General features: G+C 41.7%; 2 protein-coding genes across 4 annotated transcripts; one reads left to right on the forward strand and one right to left on the reverse strand.

The window, feature by feature from the left end:
* Positions 1–3281: 3281 nt before the first annotated feature.
* tppp2 (tubulin polymerization-promoting protein family member 2) lies at positions 3282–7065 on the reverse strand. 2 transcript variants are annotated; one of them, XM_053617548.1, is made up of 4 exons: positions 6632–7065; positions 4816–5013; positions 4234–4387; positions 3282–4142 (listed from the first exon to the last, which is right to left on the reverse strand). In XM_053617548.1, exons 2-4 carry the CDS (start codon positions 5010–5012, stop codon positions 3948–3950), a joined length of 546 nt encoding a protein of 181 aa, XP_053473523.1. In that variant the 5' UTR covers position 5013; positions 6632–7065; the 3' UTR covers positions 3282–3947. The 2 variants fall into 2 exon arrangements, with proteins under 2 accessions (XP_053473523.1, XP_053473524.1); XM_053617549.1 differs by lacking the exon at positions 6632–7065 and having other exon boundaries at positions 4816–5251.
* Positions 7066–9684: 2619 nt separating this feature from the next.
* Positions 9685–13995, forward strand: ftr84 (finTRIM family, member 84). Of its 2 annotated transcripts, XM_053617493.1 has the most exons (9): positions 9685–10256; positions 11022–11117; positions 11472–11597; positions 11882–11989; positions 12185–12341; positions 12628–12681; positions 12806–12874; positions 13194–13330; positions 13456–13995. In XM_053617493.1, exons 1-9 carry the CDS (start codon positions 9702–9704, stop codon positions 13849–13851), a joined length of 1698 nt encoding a protein of 565 aa, XP_053473468.1. In that variant the 5' UTR covers positions 9685–9701; the 3' UTR covers positions 13852–13995. The 2 variants fall into 2 exon arrangements, with proteins under 2 accessions (XP_053473468.1, XP_053473469.1); XM_053617494.1 differs by lacking the exons at positions 12628–12681; positions 12806–12874.
* The last annotated feature ends 1005 nt before the right edge of the window (positions 13996–15000 follow it).

Consider the following 15000-nt stretch of genomic DNA (forward strand, 5'->3'; position numbering starts at 1 on the left):
TCACAGAGTCACGCAGCGCTGTTAGCTGTTAACATTTCATCGTCGTCTTCATCACCATCATCGTCATCAAGCGTCATCAAGTCCGTCACAGTAACTCACCCTTTAACTATTTTCTGACATATTTGAGGCACAGTGACTGAAGGGGTGGGGGGGGGACAACAAGAAGACAAAAACTACAACATTTCTCTCACATGTGTTGTGAAATGACTAATAAAAGACAGAGTAGAACAGTACACTTAGCATAAGCATGGTTTCAAAGGTTCGGCCATCTTTAAATAAAAAAAAAAGAAAAACATTAAGAATATCAACATTTCTGTCAGACGTCTTTGTAAATTACTGATATAAGAGTCCTAGGACTGAAAATGAAATGTAGGCACTGAGTAAATGTGTTGTGAAACAAGAGAAACCCATTAACAGTGTAAACATTTTCCTCAGATGTCCAGGTAAATTTAGTTGGACTTGGACTCCTGGGACGAAAATCACACTGTAATTCCACTCAGAGTGGCAGAAAGCGTGCTAATGCTACCTTCCGCAGATTTCACCATACGCATACAGTAATAAACTCCAGTGTTTCATCACAGCTTGTCAGAAAGCAAATTGAAAGACTTTCCTATGAAATTCTCTCATAAACTCTGGTGGAAAATATCTGACGCGAGACATAACCGGCGACATCCTGCTCCAGCTGGCCGTTTGCCTCTGCACATCCGCACTTTAAAGCGATAGTTCTGCCAAAAAAAAAAAGTTATGTTTACTCGATGTTCCACTTTTACCCCAAATGGACTCAATCAGCCTAGACAAGCCAATTCGTGTCAAGCCAGAAAGGCACAGCGTTGTGCGAACTGCAAGTCTAAATCATCGCTCGTTCACCTCAAGCGGCGTCGTTCGTTTTTTTAGCATCTCAAACGGACTTGTTTATGTGGTTTCTGACTCTGTATGACACTGTTATCTATAAACACGGACAAAACGGTATAGAAACGCTAACAATAGTCCTTCCACAGCGCGTAGTTTCAGTTGGAGGCGTGGCCTAAAATTCGAAGCTAGAACTCTATGGTTAAAAATTTGATCTGTAACTTCATATTAATGGAGACTGCTATATTATTAGAGTATTTAAGCACAAATGGTATCAATGCGTTCCGAGGCGCTTTCCGAGAGAATATTAATTTCGTACACCGAACACGTAGATCTACATTTGGGGATTTTTGGCCCGAGCTACGATTTTATAACTAGAAGTACTCTAGAAGTAAGAAACATCACAGCTAAAAATGACTTTGTTAAATATTTATAGAGGATGTTGAGGGCCAGCCATTCATTATTTCTTATTTGCTTATCAGTACTTAATGTGTGTTTGAACATTATTCCTCGATAAGACATGTGGAACATGTGGAACTGAACATTATACGCATGGGTGGAGTTCACGCTGCCTCAGCTCCTTCCTCACACACACACACACTTACACATAGGAGGCACATAGCCAATGTTTGTAGTAGCACATAATCTCACATAATCTCAAAAGGATCTTATTTCTGTTTATTTTTTGACATCGTTACGTGTAGTGCTTGGTGTGTGAGGAGACAAACGTGGGTTTACTGTGCACTAAGCCAAGTGTTTACGCTGTCTTAGTCCTTGGACGGTCTTTATGTGTGTAACACAGAAAAGACACTTTTAATATTTATCCACGTATAGAAGTAACACACACAAAAAAGACAAAAACTAAATATCTTTCACAGATAAAGGAATTAGCCCTGCGATGGATTGGCACTCTGTCCAGGGTGTACCCCGCCTTGTGCCCGATGCTCCCTGGGATAGGCTCCAGGTTCCCCGTGACCCTGAAAAGGATAAGTGGTATAGAAGATGGATGGATGGATGGATGGATGGAGATAAAGGAATTAGTCAAAACACCAAAATGGGGTACAAATTGTATGTGAATTTCACCCAGTGAGTGGAAGAATGGTGGTACCATCTTTACCTGATGGGATCGGCGTGAGGAAAGAAACGCGACATGATTATATTTCAGTTTTCCATGAGGGAAATAGTGATTCTATTAATAAACTGGATGTTCATTTCCTCAAGGAGACGCGTCAGTTGTTCCAAAATAGATATTTCCATGGGAAACTTTCAAACGTAACCGGAAAGTATAGAATTTATTTTTTTTTTTTTAACCATAAATAAATAGCATGCCTGAAAGTATTAACAAAAAGAACAGGTTGAATGGAGTTTGTATGTTAAATCAAAGTATTTGATTTAGGTTTTAGGTTAACAAGACTCAGAAAACAGTAAAGATACAGATTTACAAACAGCAAAGCAAGCATGCTGTAATGATCCACACACACACACGCTGAGGAGAGAATCAGTGAGAACTGAGTGGAAAATCTAATCTGAGTGAACGAAAGTCAGACGTTGTGCAAGATGCTCAAAACAGATCGAAGAACATAATCCCAAAAGAATGCTGTGGTTAGAGAAGAAATCTGTTGATATAGAGAATGTCCTATGTTCAGTGGGAACCCAAAGCAAGAGCCATCTATCCGACAGAATAAAAATGAAAGTTAAAAGAAAAAACTCCACATTGTCTGAAATTTAGACCCAGATCCCAGTTTATCCAAAATCCAAACCCCATATAATCCAGGAGCCACCTCGTATATCATCCACATACCCAGGAACAAAAGCCCACATGATTTAAGATAAAGATTAAGCTCCAAGACATATACAGAACAAAAGCAAAGGCCCAGACCATACAAGATCCAGGTTACAGAGCCTACATTATCTAGACTCCACAGGGTCCATTACCCAGACCCCACAAGATTTAATGCCAAACCATACAAGACCCAAGACCCATACCATACAAAATCCAAGTTCCAGACCTCACATTGTCCAAGATCCAGAGCTCAAAAGGTCCATGATCCAGACCGCACAAGATCCAAGACTCATACCATACAAAATCCAAGTTCCAGACCCCACAAGGTCCAAGACTCAGAACTCACAAGATCCAAGACCCATACCATGCAAAATCCAAGTTCCAGACCTCACATTGTCCAAGATTCAGAGCTCACAAGGTCCAAGTTCCAGACCGCACAAGATCCAAGACTCATTCCATACCAAATCCAAGATAAAATTAGGATTTCTTGGTCACAGTTTTACGTGGAAACATGAAATGATTTACTGATAGTATATATATATATATATATATATATATATATATATATATATATATATATATATATATATATATATATTTCATAGTGTGTGTAATCTTGAAACCTGAAAACAGCACATGGTTTTGATTTGAGGATATATTTTATTTGGGAATTTTCAATGTTGCTTAACAGATACAGACAGAAAGTGAAATGCACAAAGCTGATACAGCAGCAGAAACCGTGCCAGCAGAGGACACTTGCTTTCTCTTTACAGTGAGTGAGATATCGGGGTAGCTTTCTATCTCACTTAGTTCAGCATTCTTTATCTGAACTTTTCACAGCTAAATAAACGAACCATTGCAAAGTCTACCCCTGAGATCAATCCTCTTAACTCTCTACATGGTTACAGATTAAACAGTAAATATCACGCAGAATGCTACAACACTGCTTTCTGAAATATCACTGAATTACATCATTAAAAATAAATTGTGTTGGTCTTAGGAGAGACCAGAAACTACAGGAGTTCTCACAGCACAATAAAGCTACAGTGTTAGGGATGAACGCTATAATATAAGGCACTAATATAAGGACAGAAGCGAGAGAGAAAGCGTTTGTGAAGACGTTGCTGGAACGTGATAGAGAAGGTTGCTGGAATGTTAGTAGAGATATGCCGGAAGTCTCTGTGAAGGACCGTACTGTAGCTGCTGAGCTTAGTTTGGCTTGAAGGGTTTTTTTTTTTCTCCACGGGTATAAAGCAGATATACACCATCCGTAATACACAATAATACATGCACAAGGATAATTTTCCACTTCCTCTCATTCTCCTTCTTTCACCTTGCTGTCATAAGTGCCATGGCCCTTGTATGCACTCACGTAGCCACTAGTATCAGGGGTTTCCTCTCTTCCGGCTTTGCCTTTCCCCTTTCCCGTCTCATCGAAGCGCTCCTTATGAGAGCCAGTGAATTTACTCGTGTCTGTCAAACGGTCCACGGCTCCCGCCTTCGCCACTTTCTAGACACAGAAATCGAGAGGGAAAAGAGACCGTATTGACCGTTGTGTTGGCTGATAAGAGAAAATGTGGGCACGATTGTTAAGTCCTTACCGTGATGCCCACGTTAGCAGGCTCTTTGCCTGCGATGAGGCCGTAAAGGAGCTGCTGGGCCTCTTCCTGGCTCTTCCCTTTAAAGCGCTTTGGAGCCAACTCCGCCAGCGCCTGGGTAAACTGCTCGAACGTGATCACACGTGCTGACTTGGCTCTAAAACACACACACACACACACACACACACACACACACACACACACACACACACACACACACAACTCAGATATTTGAATTCCATTTCTATCCAAATCTTCCTCCCAATTTATTTCTTCCCAAATTCCACCCGCTAAATGGGAACACTGCATGACATCTAGCAACCTGGAAGTGGATAGGAGATGTCATAGGGAACTGAACGTACTTCTGGAGAACACCACCTTCCTATATCTGCCTCCTTGACCTAAACGGTGCTTGCAGTTAGCTCTGATGTGGCTCTGAATAGCAACTATTAGAGTGATAGAGAACATGTTGTTTCCTTCAAATTTGGCCAAACTATATAAACAAAATAAAGAACTTTCGAACAAATTATAATCCCCTTGCTAAATATGGCGATATACTGTATTAGCATGTAGCGGAAAACACACTTGACTTTGCTGAAGACGATGTCCACGTCAGTGCCGGTGACGCCCTTCCCGTCGATCACCTTGCAGTCCTTGCACAGCTTGGCAAAGTTCTTCCCGGTCATCTCCTTCCCCGTGGCTTTGGTGTCTCCGTGCACCGCAAATTTCTTGAACGCCGTCTCAACCTCCGCCAAAGACGCCGAGCCAGAACCTTCCGCCATGCTGATGGAAAACAGAGGCGCACGACTATGAGCAACGATGACAAGGACTTCCACAGAGAACGACGCATAAAGAAACTAAAGCTAAAAGTGTTCAACAGACAGATTGTCTACATTGTCAAATAATAATAATAATAATAATAATAAAAGTAAATCACATAGCATGGAAAATAATTAGGATAGAAAATATTAATTTCTAGAATATTAATTCAACATTTCCAACTTTTTCTACTTCACTTTGTGCTCTGAGAAGATAAAGATATTTTCTATGGTTCTCGAGGGTAAAGTTTTAACTAGCTAGCATGTAGCAATTAAATATGTTAAATATGAATAATGTAAAGGGACAGTGACAGTAAGAATGACTCAAACATGTTGGGAATATGAACATTTCAGTCATGTTTTGGTAAATTACTGAGAAACGACTTTTTTAAATGAGTACAATTACACCATATCTGAACTTCTGTGATTTCTATTATATTAAAAAAACATTGCCGTTATGAATATATGGACTTTGTAAAGGTGGAACGACGGTGGAAATGACACAAACGTATTGAAAATGTCAACATTTCTCTCAGACGTGTTGAGAGATTACTGAAAAAAGACACCGTTTGGCCGAAATTACACCGTAAATAAAACTTAGCGTAGACTGCTAACCGAACTTCTGTGAGTTCTACTGTCTTGATAAACGCTGAGATTTGTCTCACAACTCATGAACTCTGAGCTATGAGTAAATCACGACTTTCGCAGTAGTCAGTACCAGAAGAAAACCAGTCTGTTCGTGTGAAATGTTCTTGTACTCAAAAATGCGATCGCACGGCCCTGTTTAAATGCAGCAAATGTTATTCCTTGCTAGCCCGTAAACTTGTCCTCATTCACTGCTAATGAAATTGATGAGCTAATAGACGCGCTCACTAATCTCACTCAACAGGCACTCACGCTAAAAGCGCACTAAAAGCATTTTAATTTGGCAAACGACGTGAGTGCATCAGTGAAGGAGCTTTATGAGTCTCCTGCTCACAAACACACAACCACACACACACACCGAACAAGGCGGGAGACACCCTGGTACAACTGCACACACGTTCACACACTGCGAACAATTTGGAAATGCCAAGCAGCCTACAAGGCATGTTAATGGACTGGGGGAGGAAACCGGAGTACCCCGGAGGAGGTGGGATTTCGAACCTCCAGCCCTAGAGGTGTGAGGCAAACGTGTGAACCGCTAAGCCGTCGTGCCCCCCAGGGTGTGCTGTTAATCTCCTAATACAGTGTTTTATACCGTAAATGAGATGATTCAGGTTAATGTAGGTGTTGGAAGCACGTTTATTAAAAATTGGAATGTATTTCCAGAAACAATGTCAGGTGAGACAGATGTCAGGTGAGACAGCTCTAGTGTCAAACTACAGAAGCGAACATCGGACAGCAAACATGACTACGTTTGGTGTAGGAGGGAAATTTCATTTTGGGCTAAATCAATTGCACCTGTCAAGAAGCAAACAAAAAACAAACATTATGCGTCTTGCATAATGGATCCACCCCTCATCCCGAGCTTACGGCATAACATTGTCTGTTTACCAGCGTGTGTGTGTGTGTGTGTGTGTGTAATAAACAAGACGGCCTACCTGTGAATGAGGTGAGATGCTCCTAAACCTTATACTGCGATGCTTGCACAAGGATGCTGTGTGTGTGTGTGTGTGTATTCCCTCCCTCCTTCTCCTGATCTCTGTGTATGTATCCATTCCGTGTGTGTGTGTGTGTGTGTGTGTGTGTGTGTGTGTGTGTGTGTGTGTGTGTTTGCTATGACGTAACTCAGAGAATGAGGAGGAGGAGAGAAGGCACAGCCCAGCACAAAGCATGACATCATGGTCACTGTCTCATTCTTCTTTTTTTTTGTCTCCCTCACCATCTTTCTCTCCCTCTGTGTCCCTCTGATTTCCTCTTACTTCTTCTCCCTCCTTCTGCCTGGGCTGTCTGTTCACTTGTCTCATGCTCTCCATCTTCCTCTCTGCTGCCACGCCCAAGCCAGTCATTACAACCGACACTGCAACTCGCTTTATACACACACACACACACACACATGGGGGGGGGGAGAGAGAGAGAGAGAGAGAGAGAGAACTAAGAGGAGAGGTTAGTTGAAAATACAGTGCATGATAAATGCACTGTATTTATAAAAGATTTGCTTCATGAAGTCTGCAAATTCACAATCCTTGGAAGTGTAACTCCATTTTAAAAGAAGAAGGGTAGGGGGCAGAGCTGTGGTGACTTCATTTGAAAAAAAAAAAAAAACAAGAGGAGTTTTTAATCTGCTAGTTATTAAATAACCAAACTTGTTCTTTCCTTAATGTTTCAATGAGTCAGATCATTTGACTCGGCTCATCGGGAAGAGTCGACTCTTTCGGCTCCTGAAATATTTTGGCTTGACTCTGACTTGTTTCGTGAAATCTTACTCTACCTTCTAATTCGTTTAGATAATTGTTAGCAACCAAGGCTTCCGTGTTTCCATTTATCCTTATAATTGGCACTTCCCTCATACACTGAGAGAAACCGAGAGTCAAACACACGTCTCAGGGTTCATGCAGCTCAGACGTTGGAAAGAGGCTTCCACAGAAACATTTTTTGTGGTTACTGAAGATGAATGAATGGACACACGAGTCTAGTGAAAGTGCTGACTCATCTGCGAAAGACTCATCCCACTGTTTGTATGATTTGGACTTTGTGCACAGTCGTCATGTATGATCTTGCTTAGGGACCATGATCCTGAATCCTGAGGCTCAGTATTTCATCATGTTTATGTGGTTGGACGGCAATAACATGAGACCTGACTTGAAGAATGGCAATATCCATTAAAACCAGTGGAACACAGTGAGGTTCTTCCTGCTTCTACGTATCGCTACAGAACCGAACCCCTCAAATTCCCCCAGCTAACACCTGAATTCAGCTTCTTCTCACTGTTTTCTTGTGCAACCATCTCGAGACTGACTCATTCTTTCGACGTCGCCTCGAAAAATGAATAACAGATTGGGGATCGTTTTACTCAACATCATATGGTAACAATGATTTGCCCGAGTAAGTTTGCAGGAGCCAGAGAAGAAGCTCAAACTCAAACCAGGGAGGGAAATGAAGTGGAAAAAGTGCTCTATCCTGCTCAGGGTCATGGTGGATCTAAAGCACATCCCAGAAACACTAGGTGTGAGGCGGGAATACAAGCAGGATGGGATGCCAGTTCGTCGCAGGGCACTACACACACACAAATACACACTCGTTCATACCTAGTGACAATTTAGTGTTGCCAATCCACCTATCGGCATCTTGGGAGGTTGGAGGAACCTGGAGAACCTGGAGGAAACCCACACAATGCTGCCTGCTCTCTGAATGTAAAAACTGTACATCCATACATTGACGTATAAATTATGAGCCTAGGATGTAATTAATTCCTCAATATAACAATACTTGTGTGCAAGTGAAATTTGTATCATAAAACTTTTTTCTTTCTCCATTTTTTGTTGTAAATCAGTAACTCCATGTCTTCTTTTGAGTAGTTAGGGATGTTCTAATGTGGGTACTCATGGCAAGAGAAAGTCATTATATTACAAAACTTTTTTGTGCAAGCCAGAGCAAACATGAAACATGATCTTTAAACTTCTTCCTTGCAATCTGTGAGTCCACGATCCATAAAATGCCCTCTTGTGGCCATTACTGGCACTGCTGAGAACCTCACCAACGTTCAACCAGACTAAGAGCACACTTAATGTGAAGAAAACAACGTGTCTTAAATAGTGGTAGTTTTTATGTTAGTTGTTGATGTTTGTCTGTAAATCTAATGTAAAACTGCATGTTTTTATACAGAGGTTAAGAGATACACTCCATGGGCATTTCATCGCAAGAATTAATAACTGTAGACAGCACAGTCCCATAGTGCTGCTGCCTCACAGATCCACGCTCCAAGGTCTTCTTACAGATCCTGTCTCGGATCATGTCAAAAAAATCTGGCCTTGGGAAGAAAGGTGTACAATTTCATTAAACAATGTTCAGTAAAACTGTTGATCAAGGATCAGTTCTTCTCTTATTCTCCCAGGAGTGAGCACCAAGCTCGTTTGTGAGTGGAATCATGTTGGAATCATTAAGCTGTGGCCCTAACTGACTGAAAAGCAACCCAACGACCTTGACCAACATGCTGTCTGTCTCGCTCAGACATCCACTACACGTTATGCCTACGCCTACCTGCATAAACGTGTTTGTTGTCGACACTATGCTAGTCCATTCCACCGCCAATGAGAAGGAACTTGTATAGTTAAGGGTTCTTAGCTTCATAGAAAAAAACATTTCTAGTTTGGGAAACACTCGGTTGTAGGTTTTTAATATAGAACCTTTAATGGTTTCCCAGAATGCCTTTGTTTCCAGTGAGTGTATGTGTGTGTATCGCTTCGCCCTATCTTTTGATGGTTTCCATGCTGGTATCTTGGTGTCTTGGATATGTGATCCATGATTACCTCTCTCAGCATAAACACACAGTTCTATCAAGCTACTATCTCTGTTTACACACAAGCAAGGTCTTACATTTACCTATAAAATTTATGTTTGGCTTAGCAATCCAAGATCTACTCTGTAAATACGGGCACTGGTCTTCAAGTCTCCCTCACACCACTCCTCTTGTTCCTTCCTTTCCCTTCCTTGCACTAGTTGCTGTAAACCATGGCAGACTCCTATATGTGTTCTCTGTGTGCTGATGCACTACAGGACCCCATCACCATCCCTTGTGGAGATGCATTTTGCCTGGAATGTATCAAGGTCTACTGGGACCAATCGGACCACCTGGGTGTCTACAATTGCCCAGAGTGTCGGGCAACCTTCACTCCTCGTCCTGTCCTGCGCCGCAACGTGCCTGACGTTGGTTCTCGTGAACGTCACTCACCTTTAACGGCATTAACACCCTTTCCGGACCTCAAGAGGGACTCCTTGTGTGATTTCTGCACAGGCCGAAGGAACCGGGCAGTCAAGTCATGCCTGGTGTGTCTGGCGTACTACTGTGAGACACATGTCAAGCCTCACTATGAGTCTGCCACGTTCAAGCGGCACAAGCTGGTCGATGAGATCGGGCACCTAGATCGTAAGATCTGCCCACAGCACGAGAAGAGCCTGGAGCTGTTTTGCAAATCGGATCAGATGTGTATATGCGTTCTCTGCACGGTGAGGGAACACCGTGGACACAACATAGTCAGTGCCGAGGATGAGCGTACCGACAAGCAAGTAAGACCGTTTTATAAAAACCAACATGTATAGAAAGACAATTACAGAGCTCCGACTTTTAGATATCATTTGAGCAAAACTTGCTGGTCGGATGGAAATGGCAGGAACTGCTAGTTGCAGAGGTTTAAGCTAAGATCATGTCAGATAAACAAAATTCATATTGCTTATTGGCTAACTGGCATGTTGAGACATTTAAGTAATATGGACATTACAAAGTTTCTATGGTATGCAAATTACATAGACGTCAAAGAGAACTTTGTGCTGATTTGAAGAATGAAGAATGTTCTTGAAGCAGTGTAGCACTGTACAGATTTGTTTTGTCCAGCTCATGGAATTTGCCCAATATAACTGACTAGACAAGATGAACGTCTTTAATAAAACACTTGTTTATTTATACTGTACATCTTAAAGTAAGGGCATCACAGTCTGGTGGCTCTGCAGTCCCTGATTCGATCCTGAGCTCGGGTTACTGTCTGTGTGGAGGTTTGCATGTTCTCCCAGGGTCCACATGGGTTTCCTTTGGATTCGGTGGTTTACTTCCACATACAGTAAACTTCCCTTGGTGTGAATGTGTGTACATGGTCTCCTGAGATGGACTGGCATCTCATCCAGGGTGTATTCCAGGGTGTTCCGCCCAGTGTTCCTGTGATAGACTCTAGCTTCACCATGACGCTGACAAGGATAAAGAGCTTAATGAAGATGACTGAATGAATGAGTATTTTTAGCAGAACAAAATACATTCTCACAGGTGCAAATGTTCTTCAGAAAGTGCTAGTGGGGACCCAGTCTGAAGTCCAGCATGTTATCCAGGAGCGCATGAAGGAACTACAGGAACTCAGGCACAATGTGGAAGTTCTCAAGGTGAGTTCAGTGACTACTTTAAGTACGTACTCATTTATCCATTGCTGCCATCTGTTGGCCAACAAAATGTCAACAAAAGACTATAACCAATAAAATAACCTCTTTATAATTGTCCATGGTTGGCAATATATTACCTACATTTCTAGTCAGCCATGGTTGTTAAATTATAGGTTGAGACCCTAAAGTGTTTTGTGGAAAGCAATTCTACAGTCTGGGGGTCTGGATTATATTTTAGATGCTTGAATTGCTTTTAAGCTTGGTTGCAATTCCAGTTATAAACTGATTAATGTCATAAGGAAAGACCCATGAAGATTTAGAGGTAACTCATGCTTTCCACTGCCTCCTGGCTAATAGGGTAATGCTCACCGTGCCCAAGCGGCCAGCGATAAGACCTTCAGCGAGATGCTGCAGTCTGTGGAGCGCTGGCATGCTGAGATTTGCCAGCTCATTCAAGCTAACCTGCAGGCCGCCATGGCACAGGCAAGTCACCTGACAGTAGACCTTCCCAGCTAGGTTGCCATTTCTGTTCTGTTATTATTTGTTCTACCCTAAACACATCTAATCATTGTTCCATTCTTGACTGATGGAACAGATCTCTTGAAAATCTTTCACTGCTAACATGCTAGCTAGATGGACAGGTTTATTAAACTGCCTGACTGATTGTACGCATGTACTCTTACTAAAAGCTATCACCTGCTTAAGGCCCAAAATGCACTGATCTATAGAAATATACATTTATATGTGAAGTCTGAACATATCGGCAGGCTGATAGCTATGTGGAGCGGCTGGAGCAGGAGATCATGGAGCTACAGAGGCGAGATGCAGAGTTACGGCATATACTTGACACTGAGGACAACATACATTTTCTACAGGTACACCACTGCGCTCCTGAACCATCTACAGATATCTCTTCAAATTCAGAAGCTAATGAACTAGATTTTCAGCTCTAGCCTTAATTGCACATGGTAGCAATTAGTAACAACTAATTTCTACTAGATTAAGACTCGGACACCACTTGGCAATTAAATATAACAAACTCATTATTGGTGCAATCGACACTTTTGTAGAACTTTCCGGTGATGTATACTGCCCCAGAGCAAATGGTGCCCAAAGTCCTGATCAACCAAGAGTTCTCCTTTAATGAGGTTACCAAAACGGTAACTGTCATGAAGGAACACCTGGATGACATCTGCAAAAAAGAACTGGACAACTTGTCCAAAAAAGGTGACTAATGAACCATCATACATCTAACATGCTAACATTGGTTTATGTCAGGGTTTTCTAAACCACCCAAATATTTTGCTTCTTTCTCACAAATACTACTCTACCAGGTATTCAGGGTTTGGATTTATTTTATTGTTTTTGATGGGTGACAGCAAAAATATGTATAATCAAAGGTTTCCCAGAGGATTGATTTGGGAAATGTTGGTTTATATGACCTAGCGTTAGCAAGTATTCTCGGCCAGTGATCAAAAATGACATTTTTATTCCCCCCACCCCCAACCTGTAGTGAGTGACATCCCAGTCTATGTGTTAATCCCCAGGAATGGTGGTCGGTTTAAAGGTAAGATGACACCAATGTCCCTTTCTTAGCATTCGTTTTAGAAGCCTTACAAATAGTATACTACCAAGATTAATCTTTTATGCGTATGATTCCTTTCATCTGCAACTTTTGATAAATATTTTAGATCATGTTTCATCCATGCCAACAAAAGCTGATCTTCAGGAACCCAAAACTCGAGCAGACTTCCTCAGATGTAAGTTGTGATGATGCTAGAATTAAGGTTGTAAATGGCGGTTATAGGTGTTGGATTAGATGTATTGTGACGTTAGGAACAAGAAATGAACACTTTCGGTTTTGCTATTCAGGAACTGGGCTAGAATCATCGTTGCCCTCATGTAAGACTTTGTGTGGATTTTGTAGAGAAAAATATCGTGATAAAGAGACCCCATGGATTTCAATGATTTTAAAAAGAATTGCCCCAATAAGACCATGATAGAGTTTATGAGGACCTGGTCTTAGAACTTGTATAAGTAAATACTCATGGATCTCTGAAATGTTCTCTTGGCGAACAGATACAGTGAGACTTACCTTTGACCCCAATACGGCCTATAAGGAGTTGGTCCTGTCCAACGGGAACCGCAGGGCAATTCGGAAACGCGTGGTCCAGTTTTACCCAGAGCATCCAGACCGCTTTGACGGCTTTTGTCAGGTATTTCTTGGGGATTTTGGTGCACTTACATTTTGTGTTTTTCACGCTTAAGTTTGAATGTTTTGATTCAAATCACATTCGAATAGCCTGCTCTGTGACTCTGGAACGTGTCCGGTTTGTCTCAGGTCTTGTGCGCTGAGCCTTTGAGTGGCTTCCGTTATTACTGGGAGGTGGAATGGAGCGGCGAGTTCTCCATCGGCGTCACCTACAAAAGCATCAGCCGTAAAGGCAAGAACTCGCACAGCCTCCTCGGCTACAACGACCGATCCTGGAGCCTCCTGTGTTCTGACTCCGGATACTCGGCCTGGCACAACAAGACAGATAAAGATATTTCAAGCACAGTCAGGGCCTCACGGATCGGCGTGTATCTCGATTACGCCGGTAATTCGCTGTCCTTCTACGCCGTCTCAGAAAATATGGAGCTCATCTACAGGTTCAAGGCCAAGTTCTCCGAGCCACTATATGCAGGGTTTGGAGTCGGAGCCTCTGTATCGCTGTGTTCACCGGAGAAGATCACATAGCTGTACTCCTGAGGACAACACTGAGCTAAAACATGATTTATCCTGCTTTCAGCAAGGGCCAAAACTAAGACAAGTCAATGTTCTTTGAATATTTAGGAGTTCTCAGCTGGCCAGTAGGGTTCTACTTGGAATCTTCTCATAAAAGTCCAGCCTGTTGTAAGGTCCTCCCAAGCCAGAAAACCTTAACAAGTCATTTCTTTGTCCATTTACAATGAATCTAACACCAATGTCTACATCCCGGTTAAAATGGCAGGTTTTTGTGAAACCATAATAAAGCACTTTTAGATTGTATCACAGCATTCAATCTTTTACAATAAAGGTGAAAAAGTTTCTGATATGCTATTAACTTAATTTCTTTTCTCTTTCTTTTTTTTTTTTTTTTACATCACAAAAAACCTGCCATTTTAACAGGGCTGTGTAGACTTTTTATATCTGTACCTATACGTATTAGCATGCTAATGAACTAGCATGCTTACTAGCCAACCGAGTAACGTAACAGCATCACGTCAGCTGTCGCGTATACGCGGGGTGGAAAAAGTGCTGAGAAATTGTACTTTAGTGAAAGTCTAAATGTACATTTTCTGCTCATATGCATGACTGATGCTAGTTTGCTAATGAATTCATCTGAAGTAAAACATCGTGTACATATCTACTATCTACCATTAGCTAGAATTTGACTTGCTGCTTAGCCAATTAGTGGAACTGATGCTAGTCTAACCTGGCATTAGCAAAGAAAGCAAGCTAACTTGGTTAAATATATGCAGTTGACGTTGGCAAAATTTACCGTTTTTAAATTACCCGGACTTCATTTTACACGAGTCTTTGTTTACTCCAGCAGATTGGAACGTTTTACTGAGGTAGGGCCGGGGACGCTCATCCTCAACTTCAACACTGCAGTCCAGTGGAACATCCGTATTCAGACACACAGATAGCTTATCGACCTAGCTACACTGTGTAGCATGACAAGGTCACGAATACAGATGATCGAAGATACAATCGTCAAATACAACAAAATAATACTTATTTACAATAACAAAGTACAATTACTCGAGTAGTTTCCACCTCACATAGTTACTCATATATTGAATGTTTTGTAGCTTTTTTTGTATTTTGAACAGTATATCTGTAACAAATAATATATCAAAGTCT

Source organism: Ictalurus furcatus, chromosome 28, assembly GCF_023375685.1.
Source record: "Ictalurus furcatus strain D&B chromosome 28, Billie_1.0, whole genome shotgun sequence".
Lineage (NCBI taxonomy): Eukaryota > Metazoa > Chordata > Actinopteri > Siluriformes > Ictaluridae > Ictalurus > Ictalurus furcatus.